This window comes from Geotrypetes seraphini, chromosome 7 (genome assembly GCF_902459505.1).
Source record: "Geotrypetes seraphini chromosome 7, aGeoSer1.1, whole genome shotgun sequence".
Classification (NCBI taxonomy): domain Eukaryota; kingdom Metazoa; phylum Chordata; class Amphibia; order Gymnophiona; family Dermophiidae; genus Geotrypetes; species Geotrypetes seraphini.
Window position 1 is genome coordinate 11,974,521 of NC_047090.1, and position 27,564 is coordinate 12,002,084.

Genomic DNA, 27,564 nt, shown 5'->3' on the forward strand with positions numbered 1-27,564 from the left:
TACAATCTTTCATTAAGATCAGATCTACCAGGGAGCAGGAGTTTATCTGTTTTGTTTGGATTCCCCTGTATTATTGGAGATCGCGTTTGGCATCTCATTCCTGAGCTATAAGAACAGTGTGCCACTGTGTTGTGTGGTCATAAGTGCCTGGTCGCATGGTATGGAGAACCAAGGAACTTAGGAGTATGGCTTGGTCTCACAGGCAGTTGATATTTTTCATTTGGTGAGTGGATTTTGTGAGAAAAAAAAGGTTAAGGTAGCTATTGTAGACACAATCACAGCCGTAATTAGAAGCCCTTTAGACAGGTATGTATTGCTAGGTCCAAAAGTACAGAGCTCACTATCACCCTCACTGAGCCCTAAGAACATAAGAATTGCTGCTACTGGGTCAGACCAGAGGTCCATCATGCCCAGCAGTCCACTCACGCGGCGGCCCCCAGGTCAAAGACCAGTGCTCTAAATGAGTCCAGCCTCAACTGCGTACGTTCCAGTTGAGCAGGAACTTGTCCAACTTTGTCTTGAATCCCTGGAGGGTGTTTTCCCCTTATAACAGCCTCCGGAAGAGCGTTCCAGTTTTCCACCACTCTCCGGGTGAAGAAGAATTTCCTTACGTTTGTACGGAATCTATCCCCTTTTAACCCTCTCGTTCTCCCTACCTTGGAGAGGGTGAACAGTCTGTCTTTATCTACTAAGTCTATTCCCTTCATTATCTTGAATGTTTCAATCATGTCCCCTCTCAGTCTCCTCTTTTGAAGGGAGAAGAGGCCCAGTTTCTCCAATCTGTACGGCAACTCCTCCAGCCCCTTAACCATTTTAGTCGCTCTTCTCTGGACCCTTTTGAGTAGTACCTTGTCCTTCTTAATTTATGGCAACCAGTGCTAGACGTAGTACTCCAGGTGAGGGCGCACCATGGGCCGGTACAGTGGCATGATAACCTTCTCCGATCTGTTTGTGATCCCCTTCTTTATCATTCCTAGCATTCTGTTCGCCCTTTTTGCTGCTGCTAAACAAATCCCAAGGCATGAGGGTCAGGTAAAAGTGACTGTAAACTCACCTCCTGTCCCTTCTGTTTAGATTTGGTAACTGAAGCTTCCACTTCAACACAAGAAATTAAAATATAGCTGTACACACAATCTGTACTGAAGAATGTAGTTCTTCAGTTATGTCATTTTACCTATGAAACTATCGCTAAAATTTAAGGAAGTGGATAAAAAATTGGCACTGTCTCTTCTCAGGTGTAAAATACTGAAACTTAGATTCCTCTTTACAAAATACTAGTGTTTCTGTAATTAAAGATAGCCTCTATTTCACAGCTGAGGATGCCCAAGGATTCAGCAGTTGTGATCTTCTGGGAATACCACCTTCCACTGATTCCTCAAGCGATTTTATTTGGGAAAGCAATCAGCTGTGGGGGTCTTTGAAAAGGGACGTCATCTGTTCCATACAGCTTGCATGATGGGCCACAAATGTATTATGCAATACTGGCTTCAAGACCAGCTAGCTACCTTCTGATTGGTGTTGGGTGGTATATCAGCCGTGGAGGCAAAACCCCGCTCATAAAAATACAAATCCAACAATACATGGATCATCTATAATAGAACAATATAATCTCCATAATTACTGCCTAGGTTCCAACCCCCTTCCCCAAAAGGTGCGAATGGTCAGGCTGATGGTGCTCTTAGGCACCTCAACTATATAACAAAGTCTTATGGATTTTCCCCCTAAAAACGAAACCCCAGCCAACCCCCCTTAACCGATGTGGGTATGCCTAGCAAGATTAGTGTGTGACTTTGTGCTCTCGGTGAAAGAGTTTGTATACAGAGCAAGTCCTCTTTGAGCAGTGATCTCACCTCTAGACTAGAGGTCTGCACGGGAACGGGGATCATGGGAATCCCGCGGGTCCTACAGGAGTCCCATAGGAATCCCCTCTAACCCACGGGACTCCCACAGGGACCCCCTCTGGCCCACGGGACTCCCACGGGGATGGAAGGCTTTGGAAGCAGGGTTCGTCCATATAATATAATGCACACGTCAGCCTTAGTAAAAGAGGGGGGTTTATAAGTTAATTACCTGAACAGAAAACAAAAAAGGGTTCCACCAAAGAGATTCCACAAGGAAAACAGCAAAAGAAACTGTGGAATTGATGATCCTGTCAGAAGTAATTGCTGCTTTTTATGGGGACGGGGTGGGGATGGAGGTAATTCCTTGCGGGGATGGGTGGGGACGGAGAGGATACTGGCAGGGATGGGCGGGGATGGGTGGGATTTCTGTCCCTGCACAACTCTCTACTCTAGACTTGTTAAAGCACTCGAAGATGCATGCACGTTTTATTAACGCTGATATACAGTTTCAATTTGCTGATTTTGAGTTTACCTCGTTCATTGTATTTGTTTATATTTGGCCTTTTTATGACTGTTATGCCGTTAACAAAATAGTAAGTTTTAAGCTGAATTGTACTTGCTGTATACATACACAACCCCCACCTTCTAGTTTAAACACCTAGAAACATGGAGGGGCATAATCAAAAAAACGTCTAAGTCCCTTTTTGGCCTAAGTCCTTAAACGTTCAAAGCAGAAGCAGGGAAAGTGTCCATAACCAAAATAAACGTCCTTGTTTTGATTATGGCCTGCCTCTACTAAACGCCCAAATCACCACTACGTCTAAAAGTACACCCCCCAAGACGTCTACACTTTTTGGTTATAATGAACCAAAAAAACGCCTAAGCCCCAAACGTCCAACAGAAGGGCTTTTAGGCGAAGGAGGAGCCAATCCTTCCCCTAAAAGCTGGATTCTGTCAAAAACAACACCGGTTACAGAATCCCCCCCCCCCACAATGATCCAGGCAGGAGGGTGCCCAAGCCCTCCTGCCATGTCGAACCGCGAACCCCCCCCCCTCACCCCTGACAACATCGGGGCAAGAGGGAGCCCACGCATCTACTAGTATTCTGTTGTCTTTATATAATCTAGGCATTTTGATACTGAGAACATGGCATAATCGCAGAGGAAACATGAGTCGCCATTCCAACCATAACCAATCTGGGGTCCGGCCCTTCTGTGAGCCCTGCGTCTGCGCTGCTTCGTCTTCCGGCGGTCCCGCCCTTTCTCTGATGTCAGAGAAAGGGTGGGACCGCCGGAAGATGAAGCAGTGCAGGGCTCACAGAAGGGCCGGGACCGCCAAGAGGAAGCAGCAGGACACCGGTAGGAGCTTCTACATGATGAGCAGGGGGGGGGGGGGTCGGGAGGCTGTGGGGGTGCGAGCGGTCCTTCAGGGTGGGGGTGCGGGTGGGAGTGTGTGCGAGCGGTCCTGCGGGGGGGGGGGGGGGTTGAATCGGACGTCGGGGGGAGGGGAACTATGTAAAAAAAATTTGTAAAATGCGCTCACGCGTATAACGCGCAAGGTTATGCACGGTTTGTAAAAACCGTGTATAACACGCGCGTTATATGCATGAAAATACGGTAGTTATTTTACTATAACATTCTTTGTGGCTGGAAAGACAACCAACGCCTGTTTTGCTGTCTTCAAGCATTGCTGAATTTCAGATACCATTACCCAAGTTTTGACGACTATGGCATAGTAAATTTTAGAGGCTCTTACCTGTGGTGCGATTACTGAAATATTGGCGAGCACTAACATTTCCCAGTTGCTTTGGTGTCACTTGGTTTATCTGAAGAGCAACTGCGGCATCTTCTCCTTTGATGTCAACTCCACAGTTAATGGCAAAGATTTTGAAAACCACAACCGACATCTGCATAGAATAAAGAGACATTTCCTATCTGTCTTATTTTGAATTTAATTTAGAAGACATTATTTGCGTTTCTTATTTGTATGGTTATTTAGGATTTTGTAATTACCGTATTTGCCGGCGTATAAGACGACTTTTTAGTACCTTAAAATCCTCCCCAAAGTCGGGGGTCGTCTTATACGCCGGGTACAGTTTACATGCCCTTACTTGCGGGGCTGGATGTACTCAGTCGCGCGGCTCTTCTTCTCCCTACCTTCTCTGCTTGCAGCACAGAGCCGAACGGAAGTCTTCCCGACGTCAGCGCTGACGTCGGGAAGACTTCCGTTCGGCTCTGCTGCAGGCATGGCAGGTAAGGAGAGAGAGAGTACCAAGAGAGAGGGCCGCCCCGCCCCGCCCCGGTTGCAGCACAGCCGGCCAGGTCCCCTTACTTTTGTGGCACTTCCCCGACCGACCGATAACAGCCCGGGTCCGACAATCCTCCCTGCCCTGTAGCCGCGAATCTAAATTACCTTCTTACAGCAGCTGTAAGAAGGTAATTTAGATTCGCGGTTAAGGGCAGGGAAGTTTGTCGGACCCGGGCTGTTGTCGGTCGGTCGGGGAAGTGCCACAAAAGTAAGGGGACCTGGCTGGCTGTGCTGCACCCGGGGCGGTAGAGAAGGGGGGGGGGGAGGACTCTGAAAGCACTTGAAGACAGAGGAGGGAGAAGAACGCTGAAAGCACATGGGGAAATACAAAGGGGTGGAGAAGGAAGAAGGGGTCGTCTTATACGGCGAGTATAACACAAAACTCTATTTTTTAACTAAAAGTTGGGGGGTCGTCTTATACGCCCAGTCGTCCTATACGCCGGCAAATACGGTAAGTCCTTGTTGCAACTTGAGTGACAAAGTTGAAGTTGTGGGTTTTTAAGCACATCAGAGAGTGGGTTGTACTACAAGTGTTAGGCTTGATATATTGCCCTTCCTGCAGGCCTTTATTTATTGGGAAACTAGAGGTAGACTTAGGAGTAATGTTAGGAAATTCTTTTTCATGGTTTTACAATTAGAACGGAACATTAAATATCACAGGTAAGGAAACATTCACAAAAGACATGCCCACAAGAATATGTGGCTGGGATCAGTGAACACGAGTTGCTGCATTAGAAACATAGAAAGATGACGGCAGAAAAGGGCTACAGCCCATCAAGTCTGCCCACTCTTCTGACCCACCCCATCAAGTCTGAGTGCTAATGACCCAGTTCCTTAGCTCAACCCCTGTAGGGATCCCACGTGGATGTCCCATTTATTCTTAAAGTCGAGCACGCTGGTGGCCTTGACCACCTGCACCGGAAGTTTGTTCCAGTGATCTACTACCCTTTCTGTGAAGAAATACTTCCTGGTGTCACCATTAAATTTCCCTCCTCTGAGTTTGAGCGGGTGCCCCCTTGTGACCGAGGGTCCCCTGGGGAAGAATATATCGCTTTCCGCCTCGACACGACCTGTGATGTACTTAAATGTCTCAATCATGTCTCCCCATTGTTACTGAGAGGAAAGGGATGGTCACCAAAGGCCTTACGAAATAAAAACATGTTGGCTAGGCTAATTCCATCTGGAAGAGAGTTCCGCAGAGAAGGTGAGGCAAAGTAAAGAGTCTAATCTAGCCTCACATATGGCAAAAATTTAGCAACCTCAATCTCGTTGGAGTATAAGAGGCAACAACAGAAAAAAAAGAGGAGGGAAAAACCCAACCGTAAATTTTGTGTGCGAGGAGAACATTTTTGAACTGAATGCAGAAACAAATAATGATGTTGGACAACAAGGGAGGTAACTCAATCAAAATAGTTTGCACAGGAAAGAGATCTTATCACTTTGTTCCATATAGTTTATATTATATTGCAATGAGTAGATGCCATGTTACATTATAAATACAATCTAAGGTAGAAGGGATGGGAGGGGGGGGGATTTGAATTTATTAAATGATTAGATCATTAGGAAAGATTATTGATGTGAAACATTTGATTGAATGAAAGAATGAAAGGAAGGGTGGGATGGGATAAAATTATTATATACTAATATCATAAATGATAGAATTTCAAATGATGTTTTAATTGCCAAATGTTTAATATATATGTATTTGTTAACCTAGGTTGCAGAAGATCTGACTAGGGGCCCTCCATGCCACTGAGCCAGGTTTCCAGCAACTTCACAGAGTCCAGGAAGGGATCATTTGCACCTCCTATGGTTTTCAAAGTGAGTAAAAGTACTAGGTTAGGTGAATATACTATTAATTTTAAAAAACCATTTTGGTTTCAAGCTACTGAACTATTCTAGCCTTCCATAGTAGTTTCATCACTTTGCCTCCTCATGTCAGACGAACCCTCTTAGATAGACTGAATAAGCTCAAAGTGGGTCGGGAATTTCAGTTCAGGTCCTTAGAGTCGGCCTTTAAGAGTGATTGTTCTAAACAAATGTTCCCAGATTTTAGCCACCAGACATTATTTAAATTTCAGGCTATATTAGTGAATTACTTCAGCAGGCTTTTTGATTCCCTTACTCTGAGCATTACAGAATCTGTTCATATACACAAGGTAACATGCTAAATATTAGAGTCACATGTCTGCCAATGTTAGGAAACCCCAAAAATTCCTAGTTAAGTGAGTGGCAGCGTACATAGCGAACTCAGATTACCATATCTTGACTCGTCTCTTGCGTGCTCTCAGAAGCAGCACTGATCACATCTGGAGACGACCCTGCAGAACTCTCATTCCACTGTGCAACATCTGTAAGAACTTTTGAGGTTTGGATACTTGTGATCTCTTCAACTCCTGCATCTAGGAAAAATGCTGATAAGTTATAAGAAACCATTAAATGTCATAGCCATAAGCTCTGAAACAAACTATAGCTTTATCAACTGAAATAATTTCTCGTTACAAATAACATCTAATAATCCTTATATGTGGAGAAGCAGCCTAGTGGCTACAGAAGTGGTCTGAAAACCAAGGAATCCAGGATTCAAATTGCACTGAATGCCCTTATCAGACAAATCACTTTATCCTATAGAGCAGTGTCCCGCAAACTTTTTTACTCAGCGGCACGGTAAACTCCAGGTTGCAGCTGGAGGGCACCCAGAAATGCGTGCATGTTGATGTGATGACATCATATGCATGTGTGATATCATCACGTCGACGTCTGCGAATGCGCAAAGGCCCTCCTGATTGGGCCTTCAGCCCCAGTGGGGGGTGCTGGAGCAGGAGAGGCACCAGCGAGGCAAAGAGGAGCGGGTGCCCGGTGACTGCCTCGTCGTGAGAGGCACGTCCTGTAGGCTGTCAGCTGGCACCTCTTCTCCTCGCCAGCATCTTCTGGCATACCCAGAATCTCGCCGCGACACACAGTTTGCGATACACTGCTATAGAGGTTATGTGAACCTTATAGGGGTGTCTGGCTGTTAATAGTGGATTAAACTGGAAAATAAAAGCATGCAAGGTGATTAACATAAATTTGCTAACGTAACTTGTAATGATCTTTACATATTATAAAGCCCAGAAGATGGAAGAATTTCACTTTTTTATCATTTCTAATGTACTTTAGAAACATAATTTCCTTATCGAGTAAAAGCATGTGTCCATCTGGAATAGCTGCTACTTTGTTCCTCGTTATCTGCTTCCTTAAAAATCTTTGTCCTAGCTTCGTCACATAACAGCATGTTTTTTTCACCTCTAAGTCTGGACTGTTTTTTCTTTCTGTGAACTTCAGCTTACAAAACTTTAATTTTTTATACATCTTGATTATCTGTCATAGCCAGACTGTTCCATGTTCATCTGTGTTATCCACCCATATAATTTCAAAGTTTCTCTTCCCAGACATAAATGACATTAATAAACATTAATTTTATCGCTATACAACCTTCATGTCTGATTTGAAATTGCAGAATGGGAACCCTTGCCTAATCATACTGGGGGAGGGAATTCATTCTGGAAATTCTTTCTGCCCCTCTGTTCAAATTTTCAGCCTTGGATTACAAAAGTTGGATAGCTCTAGATCTAATAGATGCTGGTACTGTAATTAGAAGCAGGGACTTTGAATCATTTAATATTTTATTGTCCCTGTATCATGGTCTTTTGGAAATCAATTTGGTCTCAAATTAATTCTTTATTAGAAAACCATGTAGCTCTATCATATGAAACTATTCTATTTGGACGTCAATGAGAATAAAAAGTCAAATTTCATCAAATAATAACAAACTTTTATTGATAATGACAGGAGTTGCCATTCAACATATTACCATGAATTGGAAAAATTATTCTAGACATAATTACACTTTCTGGTGGAATTCGTTGTCTCATATATACAAAATGGAAAGAACAATTGCCATGCAAAAAGGGAATTATAATAATTTTAAAAAGATTTGGGGGTCATTGATAACCTATTGTAATGATTAGACGCCTTTTTACACTGAAAGTATATTTATAATTAGGGGAATGGAGGGCGGTTTTTAGTTGTATTAAAGATTCAATTAATAATTATGAATGTAATTTTTATATGATATTTTGACTACAATATCTGTGGAAAGGGTGGGGGGGTGAAGGAAATAAATTTATGTATGTAAGATGATAATATTAAGAATTTCAAGTGATGTGTATAAGTTCAATTGAAATAATATTTGTGCACTTGATATAAGATGAAAAAATGAATAAAGAATTTGAAAAAAAAAAATATTTTCTCCACTTTGTTTTAAACTACTACTTAGTAGTTTCATCACATGCCCCTTAGTCCTAGCATTTTTAGAAAGCTTAAACAAGCAATTCACATTTACTCGTTCCACTTGACTCAGTATTTTATAGACGGCTATTATGTCTCCCTTGAGTCGTCCCTTCTCCAGGCTGAAAAGCCCTAGCTGCTTTAGCTTTTCCTCATGGAAAAGTTGGCCCAACCCTTTTCATTTTGATTGCCCTTCTCTGTACCTTTTCTACTTCACTACATATTTTTACAGATGCGGCAACCAGAATTGCATTCGGTATTCAAAGTGCAGCCACTCCATGGAGCATTCGAAACATTCTCATCTTTGATTTCCATTCCTTTCCTGATAATTCTTAACATTCCATTTGCTGCACACTGAGTTGAGGGTTTTGACGTATCCTCAATGATGACACCTAGATCCTTTTCCGGGGCAGCAACTCCTAACATGGAACACTGCATCAAGTAACTATATAGTTCAGGTTCCTCATTCATTACTTTGCACTTGCTCACATTAAACATCATCTGTTACCTTGTTTCCCCGAAAATAAGCCATAGTCGCTAGCAGCAGCGCTTCCCCCTGCTCTCCCCCGCTAACACTTCCATCTCTCCCTCCCATCAGAATGCTGCCGACTGCGAGACCGATATACCTTGCAAACGGAAGCGTCGGCAGCAATCTAATCAAGCTGCTTCGCAGCCTTCTCCCACCGGGGTATTCCATGTACCGCGTTGCTGATGACATCATCAGTGATGCAGCATAGGAATGCCCCGGCGGAAGAAGGCCGCAAAGCTGCCGATTAGATTGCTGCCGTTTGCAAGGTATATCGGTCTCGTGGTCGGCGGTGTTCTAATGGGAGGGAGAGATGGAAGTGTCAGCAGGGATTCGGCTGCACAAGGGGAGGATAGAAAGATGCTGCACTGGGGGGATGGGAGGGATTGAAGCTGTGCAAGGGTTCTGCTGCACAAGGATAGAATGATGCTGCAGAGGGAAGGCACAAGGGGATGGGTAAGAGGGAAGGAAAGATGCTGCACATGTGGGGAAGAGAAAGGAAAGAGGAAGAATTAGGGTGAAGGAGAGGAAGGGAGAGATAATTGTACATGATAAAAGTAAGACCTACCCAGAAAATAAAACCTAGTGAGTTTTTTGGGCCCAAAATAAATATAAGACAGTGTCTTATTTTCGGGGAAACAAGGTATTTTGAGTCCCAGTCTTGCAAGGCCCTCTTGCAATTTTTCGCAATCCTCTTATGACTTAACTACTTTGAACAACTTTTGTGTCATCAGCAAATTTAATTATCTCACTCGTTATTCCTCTCTAGATCATTGATAAATATGTTAAAAAGCAGCGGTCCCAGCATAGACCCCTGGGGATATTTACCCTTCTCCATTGAGCATATTGGCCATTTAACCCTAATCACTGTTTTCTATCTTTTAGTCAGTTTTTAATCCACAATAGAAGACAAAAGGAAAAATCTGCAGAGATGATGTACAAAGTGTCAGGCTACTTTATTAAATATTAATAAAATATAGTAATCTCAATAGTGGTTTTCATATGTGAAGTACAGGTCCCGACACGGGCCGCGTTTCGGACAAAAATCCTTCCTCAGGGGTCCAGATGAAATAGAATCATGATTATGGAGAACCGTGAGTATTGAGAAGTCAGTACAATAAATCAGTGGACAGTGAATACTGCCAGATTATGTCCTGCTGCGACTATTAGCTTCACGTTGTGTAGCTGCAGGAGCGTTTGTCTGAAACACGGCCTGTGTTGGGTCCTGTACGTCACATATGAGAACCACTATTTAGATTGCTTTATTTAATTTTTAATAAAGTAGCCTGACGCTTTGTATATCACCGCTGCAGTTTTTTTTCCTTTTGTCTTTCTTCGCTTGACTGTTCACTGCAGACTGGTTGGATTGCTTTTTGGTTTTGGTTTAATCCATAAAAGGACATTACCTCCTATCCCATGACTAATTTCCTAAATCATCTGTCATGAGGTACTATCAAATGCCTTTTGAAAATCCAAATACACAATATCAACCAGCTCACTTTTATCCACACATTTATTCACCCCTTCGAAGAAATGTAGTAGATTAGGCAGACAAGATTTACCTTTGGCTAAATCCATGTTGGTTTTGTCTCATTAATTCGTGTTTATGTAAATGCTCTATAATTTTGTTCTTTAGAATAGTTTCTACCATTTTACCTGGCACCGATGTCAGAGTCACTGGTCTATAATTTCCTGGATCACCTGTAGAACCCTTTTAAAAATTGGCATCTCTTTGGCCACCCTCCAGTCTTATGGTACCATGCTGGATTTTAAAGATAAATTACTAACAATAGCTCTGCAAGTTTATTTTTCAATTCTATTAGTATTCTGGAATGTATACCATCAGGGCCAGGCGATTTGCTACTGTTCAGTTTGTCAAATTGGCTCGTTATATCTTCCAGAAATGTGTTTTGAGTTTCTTTGATGCATCAGAATTAAGTACCGTTTCCGGCACTGGTACCTCCCACAAAGACAAAAAAAAAAAAGAAAACTGCAGACCACTGTACAAGATGCAGGCAATGTTTATTACAATAAACAATTTGTTGCATACAGAATGACCAACTTGGGACAGGTAAAGGGACCCAACAAGGTCCGTGTTTTGATCAACACGTCTTCATCAGGGGTCCCTAAGATGGTGGTAATAAAGTGTGCTCGCAACAAATTTGCCTGATCTGTGTGATGTGGTGTCCGGTAAAGCAAAGAATTCATTTAATGTCTCCACAATGGCCTTGTTTTCCTTTGGTGCCCCTTTTACCCCTCGGTCATCTAGCGGTCCAACTGATTCTTTCCTGGCTTCTTGTTTTTAATATGCCTAAAAAGTTTTTACTGTGTTTTTGCCTCCAACAAAATCTTCTTTTCAAGGTCTCTCTTTGCCTTCCTTATCAGTGCCTTGCATTTGCCTTGCCATTCCTTATGCTGTTTCCTATTATTTTCCTTCTTCCACTTTCTGAATGATTTTCTTTTAACTCTAATAGCTTCCTTCACCTCAACTGTCAACCATGCTGGCTGCCATTTTGTTTTCCTTTCTCCTTTTTCAAAACATGGAATATAGCACCTGAAAACATTTCTGGGGACTGAATGACAAGCCTATTTTCTCCTCTAACATGTGTGATTGTAGTACCATTGAAAGAAGCAGCACAGAGATTGAGTAGAAGCAGGATACAAGTCCCCTAAAAACCTAGGAGAAAGGAGGCCTGGCTAAAACATAACAATGCACTTGTAGAACTCACTGTTTTCCATTTACCTTCCTGTAGGATAATGTGGCTGTCACTTGCATCAGTCTCCGAGAGCTGCTCCTCTAGTGTGTTGCTGTCAATAGAAATAGTGTCTAGCGAAACCTGGGATGAACTCTTCATATTCTTATAAGAAACAGAGAAGGTAGGCAGGTTGGACTGGCAGCGTTCCTTAGACTTTCCACTTTTTGATATACAAAAATATTAAGGAAAAATTATTGAAAAAGAACCAAAGCCCAAATGTCCCCTCCCAAACAAAGGCAATCATAAAACAGGATGCAAACTAAACAGTGTTTCTTCCAGAACCCAAAGACTACATTATCCTTGTTATGTTGCACAATATAAATTGCATAACACAAAGCAACCAGTCGCTCACAGAGTGGTCCATAGGAGCCAGCTCTGGGGGTGCTTGAGCTCCCCCAATATCGAGGGATAACTTATAATGGGATTAGTACTCCTAATAATTCTGAAAATTTGGCTCCTGTGGAGTGGTCCATCTTATCTTGTGGAGAAATGCTGATCTAGAAAACAAAATGACAGAGACTGGAGACATCTGGTAGTTTTCCAAGACAAGAGTCCACTTCGTCCTCAAAAGCTCATGCCTCAATAAATTTGGTTGTTTTAAGGTGCCACCAAACTGTCATTTGTTATACTCCAGACTACTGTAGCACTCTCTGGAAGCTATATATAGGGAGGAAAACAAACTTTGAAATTATATTTAATACATTTATTTTTTTCTCTTTATTATAAATCATTTTGGGCAACTGGTGCGAACAGAAAGTCCTTTCAAATATAATCCCTTTGCTGTATTCCATGTTACACCACTGCTTATGGAGCTATACTGGTTCCCAGTAGACAAGCGGGTCGAATTCAAGCTATGCTGTTTAACATTAAGATCTTGTATGGAGAAACTCCCAACAGTTTCCCCAGATTCACTGAACTACTTTTGCTTACCAAAACTTTCCTCTTGTGAAACCACAATGGCAGATGTAGATGGCACCTTACAGACCAATCAATTTATGAAGGCCGAGATTTTTGAGGACCAAAGTCCACTGATGCTGTAACCTGCTGGCTTCAAGGTAGAGAGTTGCGCGTGGACAGAAATCCCACCCGTCCCCGCCAGGATCCTCTCCGTCCCCACCCGTCCCCGCCAGGATCCTCTCCGTCCCCACCCGTCCCCGCCAGGATCCTCTCCGTCCCCACCCGTCCCCATCAGTATCCTCTCCATCCCCACCCGTCCCCGTCAGGATCCTCTCCATCCCCACCCATCCCCGCCAGGATCCTCTCCGACCCCATCCATCCCCGCCAGGATCCTCTCCGTCCCCATCCATCCCCGCCAGGATCCTATCCGTCCCCACCCGTCCCTGTCAGGATCCTCTCCGTCCCCACCCATCCCCGCAAGGAATTACCTCCATCCCCGCCCGTCCCCATAAAAAGCAGCAATTACTTCTGACAGGATCATCAATTCCACAGTTTCTTTTGCTGTTTTCCTTGTGGAATCTCTTTGGTGGAACCCTTTTTTTGTTTTCTGTTCAGGTAATTAACTTATAAACCCCCTCTTTTACTAAGGCTGGCGTGTCCATTATATTATATGGACGAACCCTGCTTCCAAAGCTTTCCATCCCCATGGGAGTCCCGTGGGTTAAGGGGGATTCCCGTGGAACCCCCAGGATTCCCACGATCCCCGTTCCCGTGCAGACCTCTACTTCAAGGTCCTCCATTATTCTACCCTGCAATGACAAAAAGAAGTAAGGCCAGGAGATGCCCTATTGGCACCTAACTTAAGCTGAAAATGCTGTTTAGAAAAGAAAAAGAAAAACATGGACACTTATAAAACAGCACCTGAATCATGCCTATGGAAGCATTTTACAATGCCTAACACCGCTGTAGGTGTGGCTAACACAGGAAGCGCTGGAAATGTAGGTCTTCAAAACCCTGGCCTACGTTTCCCAAAGGCGCAATTCTCTAAATGGCACCATCACATGATTGACACAAAATCGGTGACTGTTTTAAGAAACCGAGCCTAAGTGCCCATCTTTGCTGCAGCATTTACTTATTTTTGCCATTGCAGAGCAGTTTGTCCTTCAGAAGTATTTTTGTTACTTTAAGCACCGGTGATATCAATCTTTTTCCATTTCCTACTTGTTCCCACCTTTGTGGAGTGATATCTTCTCTAATTTCTTGGAATTTCTTGGGATTTCTGTTTTAACCAATCTGTCCTCAGAAGTCCGATTGAGCGGTATAAAAATTGAATAAACTTGAAACTTTTTAAATAATAAACTTGATTAAGTGACAGATACTGTCAAAAGTACAAAAATACGTATATAAATGAAATGTCTGCTGAACTGAGCTTACCTCGAAGATGATGGCAGCAGCTTTTGTTCTGGGGTTTCTTTGATTTCCGTGTCTTGGAGAGACGAGGTAGATTGTGGCCTGAATTCGGAGACCTTGTGAATAGGTTTATTAGTCCTGTTCTCCTTGCTGGATACTTCACTTGAGAAATCCTCCTTCGCATATACTCTCTCGGCCTGAAACTCACTGAGGTCTTCCCTATTAGGATTTCTATCCTGCAATTTCAAGGAATACAGCGAACTGTTCATCTCCAGAGAAACCTCTTCAGAGTCACTCCTGGTAACAAAGTCATCTTTGCACAAATCGGTATCACTAGCTGAGCTGCCGTGGTGTGGATCTAACAAAATAGCCTTATTGGGCTCAGTGGCGACAGACCTGTTGTCACTGCTTGCATGGCTAATAGGATTGGTTACCAGTTTATCCCTTTCACTTTCTGAAGGCTGGTCCGATTCTGGAGACTTGCAATTGTTTGCTGGAGGTAGTGGATGCAGCAAGAGCGCAACTTCTGCACTCTTCAGAACAGCACCCAGGCAAATATTGGTTTCCTCTGCAGGTTTTCCTGTCACTGCTTCCACATCTTTCCTTAGGTTATCCACAACCTGCTTTATGGATCCACGCAACAAAAGTAAAAAAATGTATTGGTAGTGATTGATTTGTACGTTGACATGTTTCTGAGCATGAACAAGGACATGTATGTCTGCATCTGAGGAAGAACTGATTATTGGAGGTTCTGAAACATTCTCTAAAGTCTTAGTTTTTCGAATAACATTGGTTAAGTGTTCAGATTCTGAACTATAATATTCTTTTAAGAGTTTTTTTCGCTGCAAACGACTAACTAGGTCCAAAGATTCACTCTTTGAGATGTTAACTCCTGTGCAACAAAATGAAAAGGACTCTCTCTGGGACTGTACAAATCTCTTTGGCTGGCAAACCCAGACTGAAAGTGGGAAGGAGTCCACAAAGCTTACTGGTCGCCCTTTTCCACTTTTCATTCCCTCAAAGTCCATCCAAAACTGGGAGAAATGAAAAGCCCAGATATCCATCCCAGCAGACACTTTCAGTGCACGGGCACTCAGCGTTGGAGCAACATGTCCTTTATAGATGTCATGTATCTTCGTGTCTTGCTCATAAGCATGCCGCTGGAACACTGAGTGGAGAACATCAAAGCTTTCACTGGACCTGGGGAAGTCTGTGAATGTCCTACTGAAGAACGCACAGTCTTTGAAGTCTTGGAACACAGCTTCAAGGTCTGATCGTCGACAGTTGGGGGACTGCCTTGTATTGGTAGCAATCATTTCAGCCGTCTGGATGGAAATTGCATGTGGCTGATCTAAATGGCTATCTAACTTCTTTTCTAATGGAATTATGAACTGAAAGACAAAGATATTCATCATTGAATGAATACAAAGGGATACTCTGCAGGTTGTCCACTTTACAAAGCATAAAAAATAACTTTTTTAATGTTTTAATTAGCCAGACAGTTCCACTATTAGAATGTATTTTTTTTTTTGTTTGTTTTTTTTTTTTAAATTTTTATTTATAAAATTTTCATTCTTACAATAAATGAATAGCATATTTAATTTATAATAATTATAGTTGTATGTATAATATCATATCATATATATTGAATCCCTTTCCCCTGTTATTTGTTTTTTCATTTTTTCTCATATTAATTTCTATATTTCCCTCCCTAACCCTATATTATTATTATCAATGTGTTAAGATATCTGATCTTTAGAATATTTTGTCAATGGATCCCATATTTTCTTAAAATTTTTTATATTTCCTTGTTGTAATGCCAATATTTTCTCCATTTTGTAAATGTGACACACCGAGTTCCACCAGAATGTATAATTTAGCTTGGTATAATCCTTCCAATTTTTATATTAGAATGTATTAAAAATGAAGTATGAATGTAGGTTCCTTTCAGAACAAACTACAGAGAGAGCTGAAGCAAGCAATGGAGCAGGCTCTGTCAAGGGCACAGTTACCGTACTTCCCATTGAGCTCCCCTGCATCTCTGCTATGCAGCTCATCATTACGCCTGCAAACAAGAACCCACAGGGCAGACAGACAGGATTACCAAGTGGGAAACATCATCTGACAGCTATCCCAGAGCACAGAACGAATGGAAAATTCTAAATATGTATGCCTCGTCCTGCTTTGCTTTCTCCATCAATAAACAGACCTGAATCAGGCACAAAGCTGGGTGACTTCCAAAGTTCTGCATTGCTCAGTATGTGAGTGAATTGTCTTCTGGTTGATGAGTGCATGGAAAAGCTGAACAAATCTCCAAGGACTGGTCAAGGGAAAACAAGAGAGTTGTTTAGACAGTGGCGTAGTAAACGGGGGTGGAGCGGAGCGCCCCAGACACTGACTTGGCAGGGCTGCCGGCATCTCTCCTCTTCTCCGTCTCCCCAGTCGATAGGAAAGGTCTCCGACAAGCACTCCCACCCCCTTTCCTCTTCAAATCTTCACCGCCAATGAGCAGGAAGTAATGACACCAGCTTGAGCAGGGATAGGACAGTCTGCTCACTGCCAGCAAAGATTTGAAGAGGTGCGAGAGAGGGGGGCACCTCCGCTCCAGGCACCAACCTCCACTGTTTCCAGAGATTAAAAGAGCAGAAGTGGCTGGAGAGAAAGTATCGGCTTTTTCAGGGAGTATGCAAGAGGTCAGATGACTATGAAACTTAGAAAAGAAGGTATTGATGCAGAAAGATGGTAGACGATTGGTTCCTCCTCGTCGCTATCAACTCAAGTGACCTGTGCTGCCACTCTCTGAAAGGCTCATGTAATCTTTACCCATTCTCTTTGGTCCCACTTAAGTCTCTGCTTTCATGCCCTAGCTCAGGATGTAACTTTTGATCCCACTGGGTCAGACCAGTGGTCCAGCTAGCCCAGTATCCTGCTTCCATCAAATTCAAGGCAAGATCACACCATGGAGCATTACAGAGGCATTATAATGTTCTTGATCTTATTTACCATCCATTTCCTAATAATTCCTAGCATCTTGTTTGCTTTTTTTGGCAGCTGCCGCACATTGGGCAGAAGATTTCAGCTTATTGTCTACAATGACACCTAGATTTTTTTTCTTGGGTGCTGACCCTGATGCTAGGGTCCACTTTAGGAATCAGCACCCAAGAAAATGATCCTTACTTTTCCTTTCCATGTCAAGTTACATCAAGTTCTTTTGGGCCCAGCATTCAGTCTCCAACAGTAGTCAATCCGGATGACAAGTATCCAGAAGATCCCAAAAATTTAGAATCTGATTCTATGTATGAACAATGACTCTCCCAAATCTGTCTGGCTAATAATGTTATGAACCTTTCCTCCAGGAACTTGTCCAAACCTCTTGAGTCCCACTATATACTCTGGCAAAAGACTACACAGTCTAACGATGAGCTCCAAAACCAAAAACTCCAGTAGCTTGATTTCTATCTGTTGTTTCAGTATCCTCTTGTTTTGTGTAGTTGAAAAGGCTAAATAGCTATATTTCACCCCATTCAGCTGTTTTTCTTCAGGTACTCCCTTTATCATTTTTGATACCCTTCTAGACCTTTTCCAGTTCGATGCCAGGCACCGATACGATGCTTTGCTCTCCATTCCTTTCTAAATAGCTCCTAGCATTCTACTTACTTTTACAGCAGAGACAGCACACTGCGCTGAAAATTGCAACATACTGCCCACGATGATTCTAAGATCTTTTTATTGGGTGCTAACTCCTAATTCACTAGGACCTACCATTTGTACTTGCAGTTAGGATCAGTTTTCCCCTATACATTGCTTTGCACTTGGCCAAGTTAAATTTCATCTGCCATTTAGATACCCAATATTCTAGTCTCACAATATTCTGTAAATACTTGCAATCCTCTATTGTTTTAACAACCTTGATCACCTCCATATCACTCCTATCTCAATATTATTTATGATTATACCCCAGGTACATTAGATTGATTGTGAGCCCAACGGGACAGATAACTGAATATAAAACACTTTGACAACTAATAAGCACAGGCCCCAATATTTACTCTTGGGGCACACCACTGGTGACTCTTTTCTATATGGATAATTGACCATTTAGTCTTACTCTCATTTCCAATAACATTACCGGTATATCAAGTGGCTCACTGCTCTCATCTTGATCATTACACCTTCAAAATAGTTTAATAAATTGGTATGGTTAGATTTGCCTTTGCTGAACTCATGCTAATTCATTCCCACTAAGCATTACTCCTTTGGGATCTTGCCAGGTACTTGTTACATGGATTGGACACTGTTGGAAACAGGATAATAGGCTTGTTGAACCTTCGTTCTGTCCTAGTATGACACTTATGTTGTCAATAATCTAAGGAAATACTTTCTTACAGAAAGTGGTGGATGCATGAAATGGCCTCCTGATGGGGGTGGTGGGTTGGGAAGACTGAATCGGAATTTTTAGAAAATGTGGGACAAGCACGTGGGATTGCTTAGGGACAGAAAGAGACAGTAGATGTTACGAATGGGTCTTTACCAAGCACCATTTTCTAAAATACTTGTTGAGCACCAGGGAGGCTGAGTCAAGACTGAAAACAAGGACCTTGCAATGACAATGACAGGTCTGGAGTGTAAAATGAAAATACTATCTCCAATCAGAATGGATGGGGAACAGAGCTTAAGATCCATTCATAGACTCTGTGGACCAATATATTTCCTGAGAGAGAGATAGTAACGTAAAGTCAGACTCACAATACACCTCTCTCTCAAAGGAAGAATAATGGTTCTTTAAGCACTTGAGATTTTGGAGTTCCCCTGAAGAAGCCACTTTGTGGTGAGATCTGTATGCCAGGTCTTTGATATAAGTCGTCTCTGTGTTGATTGATATTTGTAGTTTCTTTCTGACATGGGGATGAGATGGTATGTTCAAGGTCTGCTTGGAAACATGTGTATATGTGTTGCATGGTAAATAGTGTTTTGGGGTAGCAGAAATGGATAAAGGATATGTGTATGGATTGTGAATTCTTTTGGAGCAATTAACGTTTTTATTGGGGCTCTATGTATTTGTAGAGAATCCTCTGTTAAAAGAGTTTTATTTGTGAAAATTTTGGTGGGTTTGATTTATTAACTTAGGGGTAGAAAATGACATGGGGACAAATTTGTCCCCATTCCAGCAGGATCTATGTCCATCCCCATGATTTTAAAGTGTTTGAGGCTTGTACAGATGAGGATAGAGCTTGCAGGGATGGGGCAGGGACAGAGCTCACAGGGACGGGGATGGAGATTGATCCCACGGGAATGAGGACAAATTTGTCCCCGTGTCATTCTCTACTTGGGGGATCTTCTACTAAAGATTCTCTCATGTAATCTGCAGCAGGGCCCAAAGGAATACTCTAAAAGACCCCCTTAATATTTGGTATTGGCATTACATCAAAGTGGACGAGAATTTAAACCTTTCGCCACGGTAGCAATGCTGCTGCGGTAAATGCACCAAAGCCCATAAGAATTGAATGGGCTTCGGTACATCTATAACAGCAGCATCACTACTGTAGCTTTTCCAGTGCACTAGGACTTCTCACTCCCAAGTAACCAAAGACCATATGGCCTATCTAGTCTGCATAACCCTGTATAGATAAAGGGATGGCACAGTACTGCATGACCAGGTGTTCCAATGTGATGCCACTCTAGCTAAGGATATTTTCCAGTGATCAATCATACGAGAAAATCAATCCTTATCTAAGTAGTTTTTGTCGTCTTCCCTCCTCAGTCATCCACCATTTTGTGTAGCTCAACCTGGGAGAATTTAGGGAGCCCTTGTTTAACGGACAAAGAAATGATGCTATGTGCCTTGCAGAATGCCATGGGGGGAAGGACAAAAGTATCCATATGGTTACGCCAAATTCCATAAAAAATGGAGGACAGCACATCACTCATAGGAATGCATATTTTCTTACCTTCAGCATTAATCCATCCACCCTGATATCAATATGCTCATCAGACTTGGAGTTGTCAGTCAACTTGTACATGGCCATGAACTGATGTAGTGACTGTGTCAAATCCAAAAGAAACTGGTTGAGCCACAAGATGCTCTTCTCATCCAGAACTAGCTGCAGTGCATTCAACTGCATGTACAGGTTGGGACATGGAACTGGTGGGAAAAATGCAAATTATATTGAGAAAAAACTCACTTTGCACTTCTTATATATCAGCAGCCATACTAGGTCAGACCAATGGTCCATCTACGCCAGTGGTCTCAAACTTGCGGCCCGCCAGGTACTATTTTGAGGCCCTCGGTATGTTAAAATAAAACAGTTTCTTGATCATATGTCTCTTTAGCAATAAATGACAATATTATTTAATAAGACATAAACAATTTTTTCTGAGGCCCTCCAAGTACCTACAAATCAATAATGTGGTCCTGCCAAGGGTTTGAGTTGGAGACAAGTTTCAAGTTTATTAAAATTTTTGATTAATCGCTTAATCTTGCTTCAAAGCGATGTAGACCACTGATCTACGCCATTATCCTGTTTACAACAGTAGCCAATCCAGATCCAAGTACCTGACAGAAACCCAAAGAGTAACAAGATTCATTGCTATGGATCCCAGGGATAAGTAGTGGCTTTCCCCATGTTCACCTTTAATAGACTTTTCCTCCAGGAATTTGTCCAAACCTTTTTTAAACTCAGATGTACTAACCATTCTTATCTTATGAGAGGCATAGAGGGGTATGGGTGACTTAATTTACGCCAGGTGTACACCTGGCAGGGCCTCCACGTGTGCGGATCGCCGGACTTGATGGACCAAAGTCTGATCCGGTAATGGCAGTTCTTATGTTCTTATCTACATTACACATCATCTGCTGTTTTAAGTATCCAGTCACCTAGCCTTGCATGGTCCTTTTGCAAGTCTTCTCAATCCTCAATCCAATTTTGAATAATTTGATGTCATCTGCAAATGTAATTACCTTGCTATTCCCATTTGCAGGTCATTTATAAATATATTAAAAATTATCAGTACATATCCCTAGAGCCCTCCACCTTTTACCTTTCTGCATTGAGAAAATTGACCATTTTCTTGAACCAGATCCTACTCTACAAAAGGACATTACCTCCTAACCCATGATTTTAGTTTTCTCAGAAGCTTCTCAAGGTATTTTGTCAAATGCATTCTGAAAATCCAGAAACATGTATCAACTGGCTTACCTCATACATGTTTATTCATGCATTCATAAAAATGTAGCAGATTGGTGAAAAAGACTTCTCATGGGTAAATTTATGTTGGCTTTGTTCCATTTAAACCATGACTAAACAAGATTCGAATTCTAGGTGTTATTTTAGATGAAAACCTAACCTACCACGACCACGTTAGTTATGTGGTTAAAGCTACCTTTTACAGACTATGTCAAATACGGTCTATTTCAAAATTCTTATGTCCCAAATCATTGAATATATTAATTCATTCAATGATTATTTTGAAAATTGATTACTGCAATTCTTCATTCAAGGGAATGGCTCAAAAAGAAATTAGAAGATTGCAGATAATTCAGAATGCCTCTATTAAATTAATTAAGGGGGCTAAGAAGTTCGACCATGTTACTCCATTACTTCAAAAGGCACATTGGCTCCCAGTATCATACCGTATTTTATACAAATTATCTTTACTTACATTTAAATCGTTATTATACAAAACCCCTGCTTTTATTTACAAAGTTTTAATTCCATATAATTCTCCTAAATTTTTAAGATCTAATGACCAACTTTTGTTGGTCATTCCTACTCTTAAAATTATTAACACTCTGAGGCAATTCATTTTTACTGTAACGGCGCCACAGACATGGAATTCACTTCCACTATATTTAAGAGAGGAGAAGAATTTAGAAAAATTTAAGAGCCAACTTAAGAGCTTTCTTTTTAAAGATGCGTTCAATACCTAATTGAAATGTTAATTGCTCTTTCATCATTTGCTCTTGTATGTATTTTTATCTCCAATTACTTATTTGTCCTCCCATTCCTATTGTGTTTTACCTTTAATTGTTGATCCTTTCCTATCGAAAATTGTATTTCTTCCCCTTCTGTCCTATTGTTTGCTTGTTTTGTTTTAATTAGTTTGTTTTGGTGATTTTATACCGTTGTTAACGTTACTATCTATTTTATGTACATTTTAGAAATTTATTTTATTATGTGTACATCGCTTAGTATTTGTAATAGGCGATTAATCAAATAACAAATAAACTTGAAACTTGACTACTGTTATGTTCCGTAATTTTGTTCTTTATAAATAGTTTATACCATTTTGCCGGACATTGACATCAGACTCGCTGCTCTATAGTTCCCCAAATCACTGTGGAATGCTTTTTAGAAGTTGGCATTATAGTGGCCAGCCTTCAATCTCCAGGTACCACAAACAATTTTAATGTTAGTATACAAATTATGAAGAATTGGCCTGCAAGTTCATTTGTGGGTTCTTTCAGCATTCTGAGGTGAAATACCAACTGGTCCAGGTGATCCACTACTCTTTAGCTTGTCAATTTTCTCTATTACATCTTCCAGGTTAAGTGAGATTTGCTTTTCTTCCAAGTTGTCATCTTTCAATACCACTTCTGGCAAGGGTAGCTCCCTTAAATCTTCCTTGGCAACAAGAAAATGACAAACTTTTATTGATAATGACAGGTGTTGCCATCCAACATATTACCAATAACTGGAAAAATTATACCAATCTTAATTATTCATTCTGGTGGAATTCCTTATGTCACATATATAAGATGGAAAGAGTAATTGCTTTACAAAAAGGGAATTATAATAACTTTATAAAGATTTGGGGACCATTAGCAAATTACTGTAATGAATAGACATCATTTTTCACTGATAATATATTTCTTATTTAGGGGGTAGGGGTTGGGTATGAATTAGTATTGTATAATTAAATATATAAAAGTTATATGATATGTTCCTTTCAATTAATTGAGTAGGGGTGGGGGAGAAGGGATTTAAATTTTTATCTGTATATGATAAGAGAAAGTATTTCAAGTGTTTCTGTAAAAGTTTGTAAGGAAGTAATTTTGTGCACTTGTTGTAAGATTTAAAAATGAATAATGCCCATATTATTCATACATAATATGTTATATAATGTGAATATGGTGATTGGAAAGCAATTGAAGGGTGGGTGGTGGAGGAGGGGTAAAAATATTATTAGAATTTTATGTAGTAGATATAAAAGTGATATTGTGTAATAATTTGTTGTAATTTAATATTTTGTGCACTTGATGTAAAATATGAAAATGAATAAAGAATATTAAAAAAAAAAAAGAAAATTAAGGCTGATAAAGACCATTGAAGCCCATCCATTCCATCTACTATTGCCAAGCTTTCTTGAATTCAGACACAGACTTTGTCTCCATCACTTCCACTGGGAGGTTATTCCATGCACTCAGTATTTTCTTCAGTTAGTCCAGAGTCTATCAAAGAAATAATTTAGGCTTGTCGACCTCGGTGTGGTCCAACTCCCTCCCTCACAGCCTTCCTGCTTTGTTTTTTTCTTTCATTTATAATTTTTATTCATTTTCAAATTTTACATGAAGTGTACAAAATATTGAAATACAATTAATGAATACACAATATCACTTTTATATCTAATACATAATATTCTAAACATATTTTTATCCCCTCTCCCTCCCCCCACCCTTCTAGTACTTTCCAATCATTCATTACATATTGTATATCATATTATATCATATTGTGTAAAAATTATTTTCACTACCCTCCCCTTCATGTGTGTCACAAAGAAGATATTGAAAAGAAGAAGAGAAATCCTACTATTTATTCATTACAATATTTTGTCAATGGCCCCCATATTTTTATAAATTTAGTATATGTCCCTCTTTGTATTGCTATTGCTCTTTCCATTTTGAATATATGACATATTGTATTCCACCAAAATGTATAATTTTAGTTAATATAATTTAGGTTACTATAATTCTTCCAATTGTTGGTTATATGCTGAATGGCAACCCCTGTCATGATTAATAAAAGCCTTCCTGCTTTGAATGTACTTGAAAAGTTTTTATTTTGAGTTTTTGCGTCTGTGGATTTCTTTTCACATTTTTGGGCCTGCCTTATTAACGATTTCCATCTAAGTTGCTAGTGCTTATGTTCTTTTCTATTTTCACCACTGCTAACCTTACAGGGACCACCACTCTGCCAGGAGTTCCCAAGTTGTATTAAAGCTTGATATACTGCTCTTTTGATAAGGTTTCAGAGTAGTTTACAAATGTCAATAAAATAGAGAAGAGGAAAGAAGGAAAAATTAGAGCAGCTACATTAGAACATAAGAATAGCCTTACTGGGTCACACCAACAGTCAATCAAGCCCGGTAACCCTTTCTCACAGTGGCCAATCAAGGTCATTAGTACCTGGCCAAAACCCCAGCTGTGGCAATATTCCATGCTACCGATCCAGGGCAAGCAGCCGCTTCCTCCATGTCTTTCTCAATAATAGACTATGGACTTTTCCTCCAGGAACTTGTCCAAACCTTTCTTAAAACCAGCTACGATATCCACTCTTACCATATCTATTCTATGAGTGAAAAAAAATTTCCTCCTATTGGGTTTTTTTTTTTTTTAAATTTCTTTATTCATTTTTTCATATTACTACAAGTGTATCAGAAAAATACATATAATCTTATAAACACACACTTCATGAATACTTTAAGTACAATATATCATATTTATATTCATATTTTTATAATGTTTTAGATAATATGTAAATCATTTAATATGTATGACAAATATAAATAAAATAACCCCCCCCCCTCCTATTGGTTTTAAAAATATTTCCCTGAAACTCCATCGAGTGTCCACGATGGGGAAGTTAGGGAATAAAGATGATAAAATCACTCTGGCTGTAACCCAATCTATTTATTTATTTATTTATTTTTTTAACTTTTATTTATAGATTTTTACATTCTTACAATATTTGAATTGTACATATTATATTCAATTAATACATGAAAATTGTGATTGCAAATAATTCATCTTATCATATAAAATATAACCCTCCCCTTTTTTCATTTCTTATTTCAACATAATATACATTCCCCTCCCATTCTAATATAACTATTACTAATGTGCTATGAAATCTGATCATTGGAATAACGAGTCAATGGTTCCCAAATTTTCTTAAAATTATTAATATTTCCCTGTTGTAATGCTATTGTTTTTTCCATTTTGTTCCACCAGAATGTATAATTTAATTTGGTATAGTCCTTCCAATTTTGAGTTATTTGTTGCATGGCGACCCCTGTCAATATTAATAATAGTTTGTTATTGTTTGCTGAAATCGGACTCTGAGTTCTCATTGTTGTACCAAATAATATAGTATCATATGAGAGTCCTACATGATTTTCTAGTAATTCATTAATTTGGGGCCAAATTAATTTCCAAAATGCATTTACACAGGGACAAAAAAAAATTAAGTGGTCTAACGTCCCAACTTCTACTCTACAATGCCGTCGAATGCATCTTGGAAAAGGTAAGTCTTTAGAAGTGCCTTGAGCTTATCTAAGTTTTTTTCTGCCATTAAATGTATTTTATCTTTACTTTTGGATTTGCCCTTGTATAATTGATTTAAGTTTAACACACTGCTGTTGACCTTCTTTAAAGGTACTCCTTCATTTTATTTTCAAAATTTATCATCTGCTCAAAAGCTACATAAAAAACATACATAAAAGCAATTCTAAAAGAGTAAAAAAATACAACTATTCCACTACATAACATTTGTTCGCCATTTCCTCCTGTTCATATATTCCTCCTCTGTATGACCAATAAATTAACACCAATGCCTGCACAAATAAATATGTTTCTTTAAGTGCTCTTATAAAACCACATAATACCTAGGCCGCCTTTTTCCAGCTGCAATTGAGAAAGCAGATTGGGCCGTTGTCACATAAGTAGCGTCTTCAACCACTAACTGATCTTAAATTGCTTCTTGGAATGTACATAGCCAAGACTTGCTTCAAATACCAACGTGCTTGATTATTTAAAACATGAAGCCCGATTGTCAACACCTTAAACTGAACCCGCCACACATCATCGAAATCTACTCTAGCCGCAGCATTTTCGATCACTTGCAATGCCTGCATTTGACATTTCGATCATCCCCAAATCTAATACAGTGGTGCCTCACACAACGAACTTAATTGGTTCCAGGAGCAAGTTTGTTATGCGAAAAGTTCGTTATGTGAAACGCGTTTTCCCATAACAATACATGTTAAAAAAAATAATTCGTTCTGCAGCATAAAATATGCTAAGATGACATAAAAAAAAGATAAATTTTTTGTTATTATTTTTATTTAGATACATCTAAAAACATAATTGTTTTTTAAAACAACACACATTTTTTAAATTTAAAGACAGACTAAGTAGAGTCTAATTTTACAGTGAGAGAGGGCAGAGTCTCAGCGGCAAAAACTGGGACTTAACTGTTCATTTTTTTTTTTTTCCTTAGCATCGGGGAAGCGGCGAGAGTAGCTCCGCCCCCCCCAACGCATCAGCAGTAGGCGCCGGGCCCCTGCGAGCCGACGGTCCGCCACTGCACAGGGAGCCAGGCGGAGAGAGGGCAGTTAAGCGCGGTGCCTGCGCGGAAGGATGCAGCTCGGGCGACTTCGTTGTGTGAAACAAAGTTCGTTGTGGGAAGCAAGACCTGAAGTTCGTTGTGCGCAGTGTTCGCTGTGCGAGGCGTTCGTTATGCGAGGCACCACTGTACATTACAATAACCGATTTTACAAACATTTCAAAGGTCCTTCTTAGTTAACAGTGGTTTTAATCTCTTTCGTAAGTGCAACTGAAAAAAGCCGACTGCACAACTTGCACTGTTTGTTTCAGTCTGATATCACTCCCAACACACAGGGATCAGTTGGCACAAAATGCTGCCACGTGTGTGATTGTGGATGCTTCAAAGTTTGATCACAGTACACCCATTTTGCGTGATCTTCACTGGTTGCCTATTGCCTCTCAAATAGAGTTTAAAACTGTATGTTTGATGTTTAAGTTGTTGGTCATAGTGTCGAGTTCTCTGTTTAAAGGTTCCATCTATAAAGCATGCAAAGCTGGCTGGCATTTGTCACTCCATTGCCATTGGAAATGGTTAAAACTCTGTTAAAGAAATGGTTTTTGTAAGTGACTGAGTTCGGGAAAACGTATTATTTTGTAGTCATGACTTCTGAGGATTCTGTGTATGTTTATTTTAAAATTATATATGTAAATTATGTAAACTGTTTAGTTTTAAACGGTACATAAATCTATAATAATAAAATGCTAAGCGCGCATGCGCACTCTCGCCGCGTGTTCCCTGATCTGTCGCGCTGTGCCGGCAAGAGTGCGCATGCGCGCTTACTACGTCACCACGGCCTCCCTGCTCTCCACCTCGCACCGCTGCAGTAACAGCCCCACACTCGCGACTCGCCTTCATTCCGGAGCCGGCAAAGAAGAGCTCTCCCCAATCGGAAAAGC

General features: G+C 40.5%; 1 protein-coding gene across 3 annotated transcripts in view; it reads right to left on the reverse strand.

The window, feature by feature from the left end:
* The window catches only part of UHRF1BP1L (UHRF1 binding protein 1 like), a 92,211-nt gene that overhangs the window by 15,264 nt on the left and 49,383 nt on the right, over positions 1 to 27,564 (reverse strand). Inside the window, exons 13-17 of one of the 3 annotated variants that reach the window (XM_033952933.1) lie at positions 20,015 to 20,208; positions 14,091 to 15,457; positions 11,747 to 11,919; positions 6,408 to 6,550; positions 3,597 to 3,747 (exon numbers count right to left, since the gene is read on the reverse strand). In XM_033952933.1, the coding sequence (XP_033808824.1) occupies positions 3,597 to 3,747; positions 6,408 to 6,550; positions 11,747 to 11,919; positions 14,091 to 15,457; positions 20,015 to 20,208 (2,028 nt within the window). Of the gene's footprint in view, positions 1 to 3,596; positions 3,748 to 6,407; positions 6,563 to 11,746; positions 11,920 to 14,090; positions 15,458 to 20,014; positions 20,209 to 27,564 lie in introns of those variants that run through there. The other 2 variants (XM_033952932.1, XM_033952934.1) reach the window with 2 other exon arrangements.